This window comes from Odontesthes bonariensis, chromosome 17, assembly GCF_027942865.1.
Source record: "Odontesthes bonariensis isolate fOdoBon6 chromosome 17, fOdoBon6.hap1, whole genome shotgun sequence".
NCBI classification, from domain to species: Eukaryota; Metazoa; Chordata; class Actinopteri; order Atheriniformes; family Atherinopsidae; genus Odontesthes; species Odontesthes bonariensis.
Window position 1 is genome coordinate 16531371 of NC_134522.1, and position 14790 is coordinate 16546160.

At 42.1% G+C, this 14790-nt stretch overlaps 1 protein-coding gene across 2 annotated transcripts in view; it reads left to right on the top strand.

Annotated features, from left to right (window-relative positions):
- The window catches only part of LOC142402565 (formin), a 51177-nt gene that overhangs the window by 23648 nt on the left and 12739 nt on the right, over window positions 1-14790 (top strand). For both annotated transcript variants that reach the window (XM_075488098.1, XM_075488097.1), the window contains 8 exons: window positions 3261-3348; window positions 6192-6253; window positions 6482-6570; window positions 7403-7532; window positions 7629-7775; window positions 7890-7949; window positions 8045-8165; window positions 14541-14633. In XM_075488098.1, coding sequence (XP_075344213.1) covers window positions 3261-3348; window positions 6192-6253; window positions 6482-6570; window positions 7403-7532; window positions 7629-7775; window positions 7890-7949; window positions 8045-8165; window positions 14541-14633 — 790 coding nt within the window. The remainder of the gene's footprint in view (window positions 1-3260; window positions 3349-6191; window positions 6254-6481; window positions 6571-7402; window positions 7533-7628; window positions 7776-7889; window positions 7950-8044; window positions 8166-14540; window positions 14634-14790) is intronic.

Genomic DNA, 14790 nt, shown 5'->3' on the forward strand with positions numbered 1-14790 from the left:
CTGAAAACCTTTGGTCAGTGAACACATTTCATCACTCCATAAGCAACTGGAAGTTAAAACTCCATTATGCAAAGAAAAAAGATGTATAAACAAGATGCGGAAAGATTGATGTCTTCTTCGAGAATTAATAGGTTTTGGAAACGGATGCTGTGTCCTCTGGCTAAAGAGGAGAGGGACCATCCTACTTGTCAGCAGTGCACAGCTCAAAAGTTAACAGCTGTGATGGTATAAAGGTGTATTAATGCATATAGCATGAGTAGCTTGTACATCTGTGAAAGCACCGTTAATACTGGACAGTGCATATAGGTTTCAGAACTGCCTTTTTCAGGGAAAAAGTCACCTGAACCCTGTGTTTGATTAAAAACGGGGTTCGGGTGACTTCCACACATTGCTTTCTATCTTTATATACATTTTAGTGTCACCACTTTGGGGTATTTTTGGCAGTCTATTGAATTATTTATCACTCTCACAATTTTCATTATCAAGTTTTATATATATATGTCTGTCTTTCTCAATCAGTTATAACTTGGACTATGAAAGGGCAAGTTCTTGCCTGAATAATTATGCAAAGCCATAACTTAGCGGTTTTATAAATGTGTGCCCAGGCTAGACGTTTTACTCTGATGGAATCTGACCACACAGTAGTGTGAATGACCACCAATACCAGTTCACACACAGACTACCTGCCTCCAGTGTCTGTCAGCACACACTCAGTCTGCGAATATGTGTTTGTATCAGTGTGAGGAGAGTGTGCTTTTGTCACCGTTTGTCCGCCTGTGATTTTGTTTGCATATGCACCAGCGTGTGTGTGTGTGTGTGTGTGTGTGTGTGTGTGTGTGTGTGTGTGTGTGTGTGTGTGTGTGTGTGTGTGTGTGTGTGTGTGTGTGTGTGTGTGTGTGTGTGTGTGTGTGTGTGTGTGTGTGCGTGCGTGCGTGCGTGTGTGTGTGAGAGATGACAGCACGTCCTCACAAGTCATTATGCACTTGCTCAGAAAGTGTTACCAGATCATGCTAACGCCACAGCCCGGGGCTCCGCATGGCAAGAGGAGATGAGTGGGTGGGAATGGAATGCGCGTCTGCATTATGCATATGATCCACTTCCCCACTTTCCAACAACTGCGCACGCCAAAAGTTAAAACTTTGGGGGGTGCAACCGATGCCTACGTGAGTGAGTTAATCTTTATCATGTGTGCCATAGAAAAATCAAAGCTCTTGTTTACTCTGGATCCCTTCGCTCTCCGCTGATTAACATATCAAAGCCGGGGAGATGACATGGAAGAGAGCTCTCCCACCGGAGCAGACTGGACCGGACCGGACTGGACCGGGGGTATAATTGCATGCATGTGGCTTCACTCCACTGGCTAGAGGAAGCAATGAAAACGGAGCACCTATAGGAGTGAAGGGGGGGGGGGGTGCTGAGAATGGGCATGTTGGTGCATTCTTGTGAGATTGTGGAAGGAGGCAGATATGGATGAAGATGAAGAAATCATTCCAGCTTAATGCGCTGTTGAGTTTGTGTGCAAATATGTGCATCAGTAAACACAGTTTCCTATACACACATAAATCAAAGCTGTATCAAGTTTATACACGGCCGATCTTGTTAAACAAACACTGTATTTAACCGTTTATAATTTACGAGCAATCACTGTAGGTTTATGAAAGACATATTTGAAGTCCTGGCTATGACGTGAGAGTGTGGGTGTAAGATTAACACTGCTGGGTGAGAATGGGGTGGGTAATGATGGGAAGTCTTGTTCCAGCTGTTATTGTAACATGTGCCTGGGTGATTCCAGACAGATAATGAGACAGACTGTCAGTGATGAGCAGACTGATTTCTCAGCCAGTGTAAACTATCCGCTCTGTTTTGAATCTGCATCCTACATCGTTTTACATCAGCCACCTGCTGTGGCTCAAAGCTCGCAGTGTCTCCCTCCATCATTTTATTTATTTTCTTAGCCCGCTCATGTTTTTTCTTCATGTTTTTTTTTTTTTCCCCTAGTCTTTGTTACTCAAACGTCCATCAATTTCAAATGAAAACCTGCCTTCACTTCCTCTTTTATCCACAGGAGGGAGCCATTAGATCTTGCTGTCTACCTGTCTCAGCATCAGCATCGGCCAGCTCCCCCCCACCCCCACCCCACCTTCCCAAGCTGTTTGCGTGTCTAAAACCAAGCATCCAGCATCAGTTGTCTTTTCTCATTAACTTAACTGTTTAGGCTAATTGGCGAGTTCTGCAGCTACGGTGAGCGGGAAGGGTTCCTGGGCTGCTTTTAGTGTGGCCCGTCCAAAGTGGTTAATTAGAGGTGTTGGGAAAGCCTGGTACTCAGCCGTCTCAAGTCCCCAGAGTGGGAGATCCCCAGTGATCCAGGTAATAGAGCTGGAAGCAGCATGGCACCCACTAACGCCCTGTAATGCAATACCCACTTCTAAGGCTTCTGCTCTCCAGCTCCCACTGGACAGCCCAGTAGCCGACAACGCCATAATACCTAATGAAGAAGCCTGACACATTAACTTTTAGAGCAGGGCTTTACCTTGCCAAAACTTTCTCTGGCTTTACGGCTAATTCAGTCATAAGTAATTGTGACCATGTGTAGGCACAAATAAAAATCCTGTGAATTTATAGTTTGTTATAAAAACCCTGCTTCTCTTCGCCTTGCTCTTCTAGACTGTCCTTTTATGGTACTACTTTTGCCTTTGTACTTTCACTGCGACTTGATATTTTTTGATTATATCTCACACGTGTTCTTGGGTAAACTGGAGGAGGTGCTTTGTTGTACAACTTCGCTCCCACATAGACAAAGTGAGTCTGTTATTTGTGCGTGCCCCACACTTCCCGGCCATTTGCGTCAGGGTGACAGGTTATAACAATGAGCGTTGATAAGTTTGCTCATTAGGGTCAATCCAGATGATTCGCAGGCCGCCTGGACTAAATTGAGCTTCAGGTGTGGATCATTGTCTGTCATCTGTTTCCACAGCCTCAGAGGAGGCTAAATTTATTTTTCCCAGCCTCTTATTACTTGATTTAGCTATTTATATACTGTCCATTCCTCAGTTTAATTTATGCCTCTGTCTGAATAACAGAATATAAGATAGCTGCTGGGAGAAATCTAAGGTATGAGGTTAACTTGACACCAAAATATCAATTGTTGCCTTCAGAAAATGAGTAATGCGTTGTAATTGGTATTCTAGACTGTAATTGCTCTGAATCTTATGAAAACTTAAACCTCCGTGACATAAATTCCATTCGTTTTCTTTTTCTAGATTATCAAACTGCTGGATGGGAAGCGTTCACAGGCAGTCGGCATCCTCATTTCAAGCCTGCATCTAGAGATGAAGGACATTCAGCAAGGTGAGCAATATTCCCTCCGTCTGATCAACATCTCGAGTAGCTTGTGAACACTAGGTCATTGTCACGTCTTTCAGTAAAGGCGCTCTGATTTAGTTGCAGCAGCAACAACCTAAATTTACCTTCCCATTTAACAATAAACTGAGGAGGACTCCTGATGAAGTGCAGATGGAGTTATTTTGAGAGATGAGATAGTGAACCCTGCAGTGGAGGATAAATTCCTACCTCTTGACGGCAACTAATTTGTAATTTGAGACTTCTTTTGGATTAATCTATGACTCAAGTGGAACCTTGCGGATGATTTTTCCACTTACCACAGTGGGAAAGAAAATGCTTCGATATGTCAAAATGAGATTGCAACAGTGTGATGAAAGCAGCCTTTCTGTTTTTCTGTCAGGCTTCCTGCACTGTTTAAAATCAAATGGCCATCCCCTTCATTTAAAGAGCTTTATAGATTGATTGCATGCTTGGTTGCTCTGTGGAAAATGCAGGCGTGTGTGGCTGCATTGGGTGTGTAAACTCATAGTATGTGTGTTGGGGACATTGTAGATGGGCAAGGAATTACTCCTGTCCTGGGACTGTGGCGGAGAAGTGCCTGCCGCCTGCTAGTCTGAGCATGCGGCCAGCGGATCTGTTTATTGTAGCCAGTGACGGTTTCCACAAGCCTAATGGGACTGACACCCCACTAATGATCTAAGCATGTACAAAACCACGTTCCACATTTAGCAGACACTGTGCTACCACATAAAACCACCTCAAACGCAAGCCAAAGAGTACATACACCAGTGCAACCATCTTGTTTAGATTTTTTTTTCCTTTCCCCTCAATTTCTTTTTCTCTTATGTTAGTTTTGCAGAGGTGCTTTGGTAAAACGGCCTGTTCCCACCCAGCGTGAGGCTGCCTCCTTTTGCCTTAATGGGAGGTGTATGTGAAATGGACAATTTGAATTTGACAATAAAGGACAGGACCTTAAAAAGCACTTCTAAAGACCGGCCTTGCCTGCTTGCCTCCCCTTTGTTGCCAAATTAAAAGGACATGGTACATGTAATGCAATTACAGCTACGAGGGAGGGAGAAGGAGGGAAAGGCAGCCTTCTGGTTAAGAGAAGGGGTCAAAAACACCCGTCGCAGTGACTGAGGGACCTCAAGGGCCACCATGGTTCAAGGGCAAGGGGAGGCTCTCCCCCACACACCACCTCACTGCACGTACACAAACACACTTACACACAGGAGTGAAAAGTGGAAGGAGAGGGTGTGAGGCCGTTGGCAGGCAGGCTTTGATCTGTCTGTGTGGAGAGATATCCGGCTCCCCTCAGATCAGAGTGCTCCTGTGCACACTGGGGCAAGCCCCCCTTTGGTGTGTGATTGACGGCTGCATGGCTGAGGGACTGAATAATCCACTCTAATAAGATGTAGGAAATGGACCTCCAGCGTTTACTCTGATCCACACTCTGGGACCACATTGACAGCTTCTCTGCTACAGAACAGCTGTGAACCAGAGTGGAAGTTGGTGCGGGATTAGGAAGACAAAGGCAAATTGTTCAAATTAGCATGTGCGTTTTTACTGACAAAACTTTACAGTGCCTTACATTTACCCTATTTGGATGAAATAAAGGATAAAAACATTTGAATAGCACGCCAAGGTAATCGTTAAAGCATCTCCCTCTTTGAAATTCTTATAATTATTCTAAGTTTAGTATTTGTGGAGTTTTGGAGAACAAAAGATTTGAGAGCAAGATGAATAAAGTAAAGGTCCAGCTACCTGGGAGTTCAACCACAGATCCTTTACTTAAGGACCCTAACCATTTGGCCATTGTGTTACCACAATTTAAAATGATTTTGATAAGCAATTGATTTCATCCTCTCCGTTTGACTGACTCAACAGACAAGCTTGGGTACATATCTACAGTGTAGGTTTCACTACATTTTTTTTCCTCCTCTTGGATTCCTGTTATGTGATTCATCTGAAAGATTCTTTCTTTTGCTAAGTGACTGATTTAAGAGGAGAATTTGATGCACAGGCATCCTTAGCTGACACCAACCAGGCAACTGTCAGGTGATCCAGAAGCAGAGGAGCCGTCCTTCTCATCATGACGCCCTACTCCCCCTCCAAGTCATAAACCTCTGACACCCCTGAGACAGTGAACAGGAATTACGTTTCCTTTATTGTGCTGTTCTTTTCTGTCCTCCATGCATATGTTTGCTTTTTGAACTTTTAAGTAAAAAGACACAGTCTGCTGGTGAAAACATCCCTCTGTTTCTCACCCATCTCACCTTCTGCTGCCCCGCTCTATAATAATTAGTAAGCTGTTGGCTGTGGTGGTTCTCGCTGTGGGCTCAGAGGTTAAGCAGTTTCAGGCTTTCTCCTCTGAGCCATGCCGAGAGGCTTTGTCCCCCATTTTGCTTGAGAAGGGAGGAGATGATCTCCAGTACAGGCCCGGCGTCTGTGGTCTCTGCACCCACAGCGTGACTTCCAACTTCACCACATAAAACTAAAATTCTACTTGTATAATTCCACTACATGGTTTACAAATTCTGCATTTTGATTTTTGGGGTAGATGTGGTGTAGTGTGCAAGTAGCGCCCTGGTTTAAGTTTGATGTTCTTTTTTGTGGTTTTGACAAAAGATTTTTTTCTCTAACGTACAAGATTCCTCAAATACAGATTTGCAACAAATATGATTTTTAGTGTAACTGATGACAAACTACAGGGCTACCATCGGTTTATGTTTGTCATCAGGCTTGTTTCTCACTGTCAGCACTTAAAAGGAGGCAAGCTTGGGCCAAGATTTTTTCCATTTATAAGTCTGGCTGCTTTTAATGAATATATCTTTCTATATCTTTACCAGCTGTTCTTAATGTGGACCATTCTGTGGTGGATCTGGAGACCATTGAGGCTTTGTATGAAAATGTAAGTAAGTGTATATTTAACATAAAGTGGTGAGAAGGATGAGGCTGCTATGTCACGTGATACTTGAAACGTGAAAGAGAATTAATAAAAATTGTATTTATTTATATTCTAATGCTTAACATTTTTATAATCATTGCTAACAATGTTCTCCCTCTGAAACAACTGCATTTGTACAATATAAAGTTGTGTAAATTTCGATTATGGACCGTGTGTTGTGTGTCCTCACAGAGGGCCACCAGTGATGAGATGGGCAAAATAACGAAACATTATCAGACGTCAAAAGAAGATGAAGTCAAACTACTGGACAAACCTGAGCAGTAAGATCGTTTTTACCAGTTGTTCTAAGATGATTTTAATTTGATAATGTTGGAAATTCAACTTTCATGAATCATAGTAAATCTGCCCATCTTTATGGAAAATATGGAGCTTTGATATCAAATGTTCAGGACGACTGCATTTTTCTCCCATATTTCTAATTTCTTTAAGTAATTTAGCCAGATGAATGAATGAAAAACCTACATTTACACAAAGGGGCATAATTTGCAGATTTAGATCAACTTATTTTTTTCTTTTGTTTCAACATATTTTTTTCGACAGCTTGTCTGCACGGTTGTGCATTATTGGACAATGCTTCAGTAGTTCAGTAGTTCCTGTTGGGATTAAGTAGTGCAGGCCAGTTAACGAGGCTTGGACCCAATGGTGCCGCTCAGCCTGGTCTTCCTATTTCCATGTTTGACCAGAGCTGTCACTATCGCTGCCTGAGTCATCTTTACTCAGTGTCTACCTCTATCAGCAGACCCTAATCACACAGGATGTTACCGCTCCGCTCCCCTCCGACACGGCACTGTTTACATAAGTCGTCCCACATCAGGCCAGAGCTGTCTTTGATCAGTCTCTGTGCACCGCTTGCTGCTTTCCCTCCACCCGACCCCATGGACCTTTCAAACCCAGCCGAGCAGCGCTGCTCATGACTATCAGCTGCCTGCCTGCCTGAGAACACCAACATTGACTCAACCGGCCTGTGTGGGGAAGCTCGGCCTGCCAAGGCCCCAAAATAGTTCTTCCTGTTAGACATTTTGTTTAATTCTGTCATAACACATCACACCCCATTCCTCCTCCTCCTCTCCCCTCTGCCCTTTTGTTTTCCAGGTTTCTCTATGAGCTCTCCCAGATTCCTGACTTTGCAGGCCGAGCGCACTGCATCATCTTCCAGTCAGTATTCCTTGACATCATCTCGTCTATACGTCGCAAGGTGGAGATTGTCTCCAATGTCTCTAAAGTAAGGAAATCAGATCAACAAACACAGCTTCAGAAGTGTCTTTAAGACACGTGAAAAGTTGGCTTACTCTAATATTTATGTGTTTTTCCGTGTCAGGATCTGCTCGAGTGTGATAGCTTGCGGGATGTGATTGGCCTTGTTTTGGCGTTCGGGAACTATATGAATGGAGGGAACAGGACAAGAGGTCAGGCGGATGGCTTTGGCCTGGAGATCCTCCCTAAGCTAAAGGATGTCAAGAGCAGGGTAAATGACACTTAAAAGCTTACCACAGTGCCATGATGTTTTGGTGAGTATTAAAGTAAAGGGCTCAGACATTTGTTTTAATCTTGATTTTCCCTTTTTGTTCTTTTTATTTAGGACAATCGCACCAACCTGGTGGATTATGTGGTTTTATACTACCTGCGTAATTTTGACAAGGTAAGTCAAATCACTTGCATCAAACAGAAAAAAAAAAAACTTCCATTTTTAACATCTGTAACGCCACATTCATGAACTTTTCCGTTTGTTTTCAGCATGCTGGTACAGAAAAGAGTGTGTTCCCTTTGCCAGAGTCTCAAGACTTCTTCCAGGCTGCTCAGGTCAAGTTCGACGACCTCACCAAAGACATTAGAAAACTGAAGAGAGATCTAACTGGTAGGACATGACCTGTTGGGTCAATACCTTTCAAGCTTAAACATAACACCAGCTCAGATTTGACTGATTTGGTCATATTTGTTAAATTGCTTATCAGTTAGTGTAATTGCATACATTACCTTCTTTCACCAGAGCAGTTTGAATGTAAATGAACCTCTAATGGCGTCTTCCCGCCTCCACTCTGTGAGTTTTGCACCCATTTCAGGACCTAGGAAGGCCCACGGCAGTTTTTCCCAGTTTCCAAATAATACATCTTAACTGCCACTGTCATCATAACACCTCAGGCTCTCCTGTTTTGACACCAGTGGCAGAACATTTAGAAGCATCTTCGTGTTTTGGTCTCCAGGGCATTTTTAAAGCAAGAGTAATCACAAGAGTTCCATTTCAATTAGACCGCTTTGCAGCAACAGTTGGAGGATAAATAAACAAATACACTTTTGATGTTCTGTTCTTGTTACGTCCTGGCCGCCAAGCCACTCAGTAAGCCAGCCAGTTAGTCTTGGCCAGGGCCATGCAGAGGTTAAAGGCGATGCCCCCCAGTCCCCTGGTGTCTGTCGTTGTTTAAATCAAGCAATAATACGGCATATGAAAGCAATTAGATATGCTCCACATTGCTGTTAAAGCCCTCTCCTCTCTGACCTGAGGGAAAAATACAAAGACTCTACTAAAGTACCCAGACCCACCTCAAGCTGTCACTCATTTATTAGGAAAAATGGAAGACCTGAAGACAATAAATGCAACATAAGGGCCCTCGTATTTGATCTCTACTGCAGCGCAGTCTGGCACAGTAGTCCTCGGGGGTATTAGCATCAGAGGGCGGGCATTGGATTCTGGATGTTTGGTGAGCTCCACCTATGACTCCCACCATTTTTATCCTCTTCAGCCGCCAGGAATAAATATTTATGCCTGGCTATTATAAACCAGCCTAGAGAACGCAACTGGTCTTAATTATAAAGCTAACACAGATCACTTCCATCCACAACGTGAACGCTGTCTGACACTGCGAAGCTAACACTGAATCACACTGAGGTTTACATGCAATGTTTGACTTTGGCGAGTGAAGCGACCTGCCCCTCACCTGATCCTGAGGTGGCGACTGCAGTGATTGGCAGTGTCTTGCCCTCCAGACTTGGAACAAAGGTCAAGAGACTTGATGCTAATGGTGAGGAATTAATTTCTCGTAGCTTGATCCCCTCCTTCATATCACTGCTGACAGTTTCCACGTGTTCATCACGAACAAATCTCTGGCAGATACTGCATCTGAATCTACACATGAGTGTCCAAGCAGGAGTTATGACTTTCTTTGCTTTGCTTGTCATCGGTGATGCTCCGGGACGGGCCGCCATCCGCTTGGCTGCCCTCTTCTTCACTGGCTTTTGCAGAAACATGATCCTCTTTTGATGGGGTTTCCTGTTTGGGGAGAGGGTGATGACCTCTCTTTGGACTCCACTCAAGGGAGAGGGATGAGTGAGAGGCCACGAGTACCTACTGTAGGACTCTGAGCGAGCAATGTCTTACATTTAGTTTTATGCCGCTATTAACGTGTTCATTCAACTGTCTAAGAACTAAATACTACTTCCATCACTGAAATTATGTTCAACTAGATCTTCCTCACAAGAAGCTACAATTCTTATTTAAGTTACCCTTTCAAATTACCACTTTCAGATCAGTGACTACGTACAAAAAGATTCCTTTAACTGCCACATAATTGAACAAGACAGACGGGCAGGGATGCAACCGAATGAAATAGGATCAAATAAAAAGAAACAGTCAGAGCTCATTTGCTACTCAGAGGAGTTTAGTGTTTCACAGAAGGCCTGGCCCAGGTTAGGCATTCATCACTGTGGCAAATCAGACAGTGTCCTGATTTTAAATGGCCTTTAATGTCAGGTTCAGGCAGCGCCTTTAGCCTGAGGTCTGTTTTACGACAGAGGCTCCACTCAGAGCACCGTGTGTGAAGTCGGCATGCGGAGATGCTGTCGCACCTCCTCTGACTAAACTGGACAAAAATAATGTGAAATTTGGGGGATTTTTTTTAAACAATTTGTTGCATATGATCATACTAGATAAGACCGCTTCTTAATTTTTAGTGAAACTGTAAATATTTCAGCAAATGCATTTAAATCATTTAATCAGCACGCAAATGAGCTCTTTTACTAGATAAGACTTTTTTACATGTTGAGTAAGTAGGACAAGCGCAGATGAATACAGTCCTGACTCGTGTAGAAAGATTTTTTTATTATCTTTTTTTTTTTTTTCACACTTTTTGGATCCATATTTTTTTACCAAGGTTAATGTCTCACCTCGTATTCTAAGTCCCGGTCAGAGTCTTTTACCTGTCAGTGCTGTGCTCTCCGGCAAAAATGTGGGAGAAGAGTTGCAGTTAGTTGTATATGGCTTGATTTATGGGGGATAAAGCGGGGAGAGAAGGTCTTACCTTTTCCCTGCTGAGGCAGTCTTTTGGCTGGCTTTGCTGAGAGGCTGTAGTATTTTTCATCCCATAGAAAGGAGAGCTGGAAGCCTGACAGTCTGCTGGAACTAAATATAATTGGAGATCAGTGAGAGAATTCTCTTTCCAGGTATAAATAACTAGAATACGCCAGAGCTGGAGCATTGAACTGGTTTAACCTCGAAAGAAAATATATTGTTGCGTCAGGTTTTATGAGTGTCATTGTCTGTTTCTGCATGTATGTATTTGTACAACTAAATTTGACTCTTAAGGGGCGAAAAATATTACATGAATTGGAGCTGCTGTTCAGCTGGTGCATTATCTTACGTGCAGAAACCAGAAACACATGTGTTGTATGTGCAGTTGCTCTTGTTTGTTAACTCCCTCAATGTTTATGCTTCACCATGATCCACTGCTTCAGAGTTGGAGCGGTGGCGGGGTGTTATTGCCACATTTTGGAGTTGGAAACATTCATCAAACAGCCAGAGTGGAGATATTGTGGTGTTCCACAGATTTTTCCATCCACTGTTGACAATATTCTTTAAATCCACACATTGTAATTGTGAATTGTCTTGGTGTGCTGAGATTTCCTGGTCCCTGCAAAGCTTACTGAACAAAATGTTTCTCCTCTTACAAGTACATATTGCTATCAAAGACATTAATTTTACAAACCACACGGGGTCGGATGTGAAGCAGAAGTTTGGCTTTCCTGTTGCTTTTTCTTATCACGGACTCCACGGCCGGCAGCGCCCCCTTTACACACAGCTGTTCCCTCTCATCCATTCAGATATGATGGATTTAGCAGCGGCCCCATAGAGATGCACATTTGCAAGTGTTGGTTGAGTGCCTCCTCACATCGGTTCTGATTAGCTCTGTTTATCCTCACAGAGTGGCTAGTTGTACATTCCTGCTAAAAAATCTAAAGAAAAATTCAAGTTTTCCCTTGTTTGGCAGGTTTAATAAAGTCAGTAGACCTCTCAGTGACCAATAAGCTGATGTGCGTCTTGAAGCTTGTTTTATTAAGGACGTGGAGTCAAGCACAAAACCCCAACTCTCACTGATTTATTGATTTCATTAATGTATTGATACAGACGACATTCACATCCCTGTTGCAAAGCTGCTGAGTGAATCTGTTTCCCTCTGTGCCAACAGTGGAGCACTTTAAAGATCGGAGCTGTGGTTCCCATCAATATCCTGGCTGTCTGTGGTGGTAAAATAGTCCTCTGTGGTTCCATGAGTGGACAAAGAGCCTGATAGGCTTCTCAGTATGAAAGAGTAAACACGGTTGTATAATTGTTGTTGTAAGCTAGACAGTCATTGTGTTTTGATGCATATTTGCTAAACAAACAAAACTGCAACGACGTGAGTTTAAACTGATCACAGATTATTAAAAAAAAACATGAAAAATATCAAATTGCAGTAATAATCATTTAAGGGGTTTTTCGTGACAAATTTACTGGACATGAACAAGGAGCACGTTTTTCCATCATGCATGTAGCCCATCCAAGGAAAAATTATGCAAACATGTCTTTAAAAAAGCTGGATGTGAAAACATATTGTAGCCACACCACAATATTCTTTTTTTTGTTGCCATTCCTTCTGTCTCGTATTAGTTTTTTAGGCTATTCGTTACCTCGGACATTACAACTCGCGCTCCAGTTGCACGGACTTTATTTGTGAAAAGAAAAATCTTCAGCAAAGGCCCTTATTATCTGAGGTCTTTTGGCTAGACTGGTGGCATCACTCATGTACTTAAAGGCAAATCCTCCTTGTTGAATGCACTTTTCCAAAAAGTGTGTTATCACTCCAAGACAATGTCTCATACTCAAGCTTTTAGTTTTTATTCTTTACAGCTGTTGTGTTTTTGTGGGCTTCCTCCTTGTGGCTTTTGCTGTCTGGACCACATTTGGAAGTGAGCCGCCTCTAAATTGTAGACTTGCTGTTTTGAACACGATTTTAATGGGTCCTTTTGAGTTGGGGGATTTCTGGTAAGGAAACATGGTTTATCCAAACATACTGTTTTGATTGTCATAGTTGTTTGGTCATTGATTTCTTTTTTTTTTTTTTTTTTTTTTTGATATATGTATATATAACTACTGGTTTTCACTATATTTAAAAGGTGTTTCGGCATTCAGATGGTGTGACTGTGTGTAACTACTCAGTTATGATGCTCACACATTGCGTTTCCTCCCTAACATTATCAAGACATCCAATGAATTAAAGATGTCATAGTCTGAGTATACTGCGTTGCAGGTGCAGCATCTCTGCATGCAACGATCTAAAAGCTACGACGCAGCAAAGTAAGACAGCAGCCAGACCAGTTAATGATCTTGTTCTGTTGCAGAACAATTTAGCAATGCAGTCATAAGCAAGTAAAGGTATTTATTGCGGCCATTAATGACTTACAGGTTAGAGGATTCTGCCAAAGTTCTTTCACCAGGCGCCTGTGTGCATAGTAACCTAGGCTTACAGTTGAGAGGAAATGGGGAAAGGTTCAGCTGGAACGTGCTCAGTCACGGCTGTTTCCTCTGAGCTTGTGTGAGTTGGATCATTTGGCACGACAACGAAAAACCATCCACAAACCACAAACACATCTGCCGCACTCGCATGCAGTAGAGTGTTTTGGGTAAAGAACAATACCACTGTGCTGCACACCATTTTGTAAAATGTTTTTCAATATAAGTTAGCAAAATTGACTGAAGATATTAGTAAATGCAACACACTGAAAAGCATATTACCAGTATTATTTATTTATATATATATATATATATATATATATAGTATTACAGTATTATATATTACCAGTACCACTTGATGCTATTCACCAGTAGTAACAGCAGAAATGAGGAGATCAAGGGAAAAAAAAGGTAACTATACAAAAACAAAACTGAAGTTTAAAGTTCAAAATGTAAAAACTGAAAGCGCCCACAGTTTAATTAAATCTCATTGTCGCAGTACAAAGGCTGTAGGCGCTGCATTACACATGTCTGTAATGATGAGTAGAAGATGTAAAGGTCACTAACAGGCAACAAAACAAGAGCAGTCCAAGACTGCATACCTGTTCAAGGCTAAATGGAAAATTCCTGGATCCACTTTGGATCAAAAAAAAAAAAAAAAAACTGAACCATCCAAATATCCCATGTGGACGAAACCAATCACCGCGGCCATACGCAATTTTTTTTATTTTTTTGTTTTTCTTTCTTTCCAGTGGGACACGGTGTAATTTCCTGTCAGCATGTTTCTTGCCGTCTTGGGACCTGAGCTTTTTATTTTGTATGCGTTTCTTTGTTTTGTTTTTATTTCTCCTGGCTATTTAAGATGAGTAGGACCTGATAAGTCTAAGATCTCAGCATCGCCTTTGAACTGAAAGTAGTTTTTGAGAGGGAAAGAAAATTTATACAATACCTAGTGTCCCCATATGGAAATGAAAAAATTGTTCCTTTCTACAGAGAAGGTTCTTACGTGTGCCATGAAGGCAAAAACCTCCAAGTCATTGTAAAATCATTTTGGGAATTTTTTTCTTCTAAACCGTCGTTCACATCAATCTTCCCTCCTGCAATACTTGATGTAATGTAAATGAAGATCATCGGAGGTCAGTATGGCTGCGAGATGGATCGCCACTCTCCACAGGAACGAATTTCAAGTACCAGGACTGAAGGCCCGATACATGAGACGTGCAGCTCACCCAGCAGAGACTTTTCTTTGCTGTTGCACTGTCTGGACAGATGTGTGTATGACAAACGCATATGTGTAACGATGAAAGTGGCTTTAGTATCCCAGATCTATTTAACAGAAACATTAGAGACCCCCTTTCAGTATTCCATTTTCTACATAACGCATTTTTTTAGATCTTTCACTCGTGCCGTTAATGCCTGTTTGGTCATCACTTGTCTGACCTTTATTCTTTGTTTTTCTCTTTCCGTCAGCTTGTGAGAAGGATGTGCAGAAAGTGTGCGCTAACTCATCAGAGGAACACCTGCAGCCTTTTAAGGAAAAGATGGAAGCATTCATATCTTCTGGTAAGTCGGGCTGATATTCTTTTTATTTGCTGCAAAGTCATGTGTCCCTGTTTTAACTCTGCTTGTTATTTAAATTTCTTTTTTTTTAATGCATACATATATATATATATATATATATATATATTTTTTTTTTTTTTTTTTTTTTTTTTCACTATTT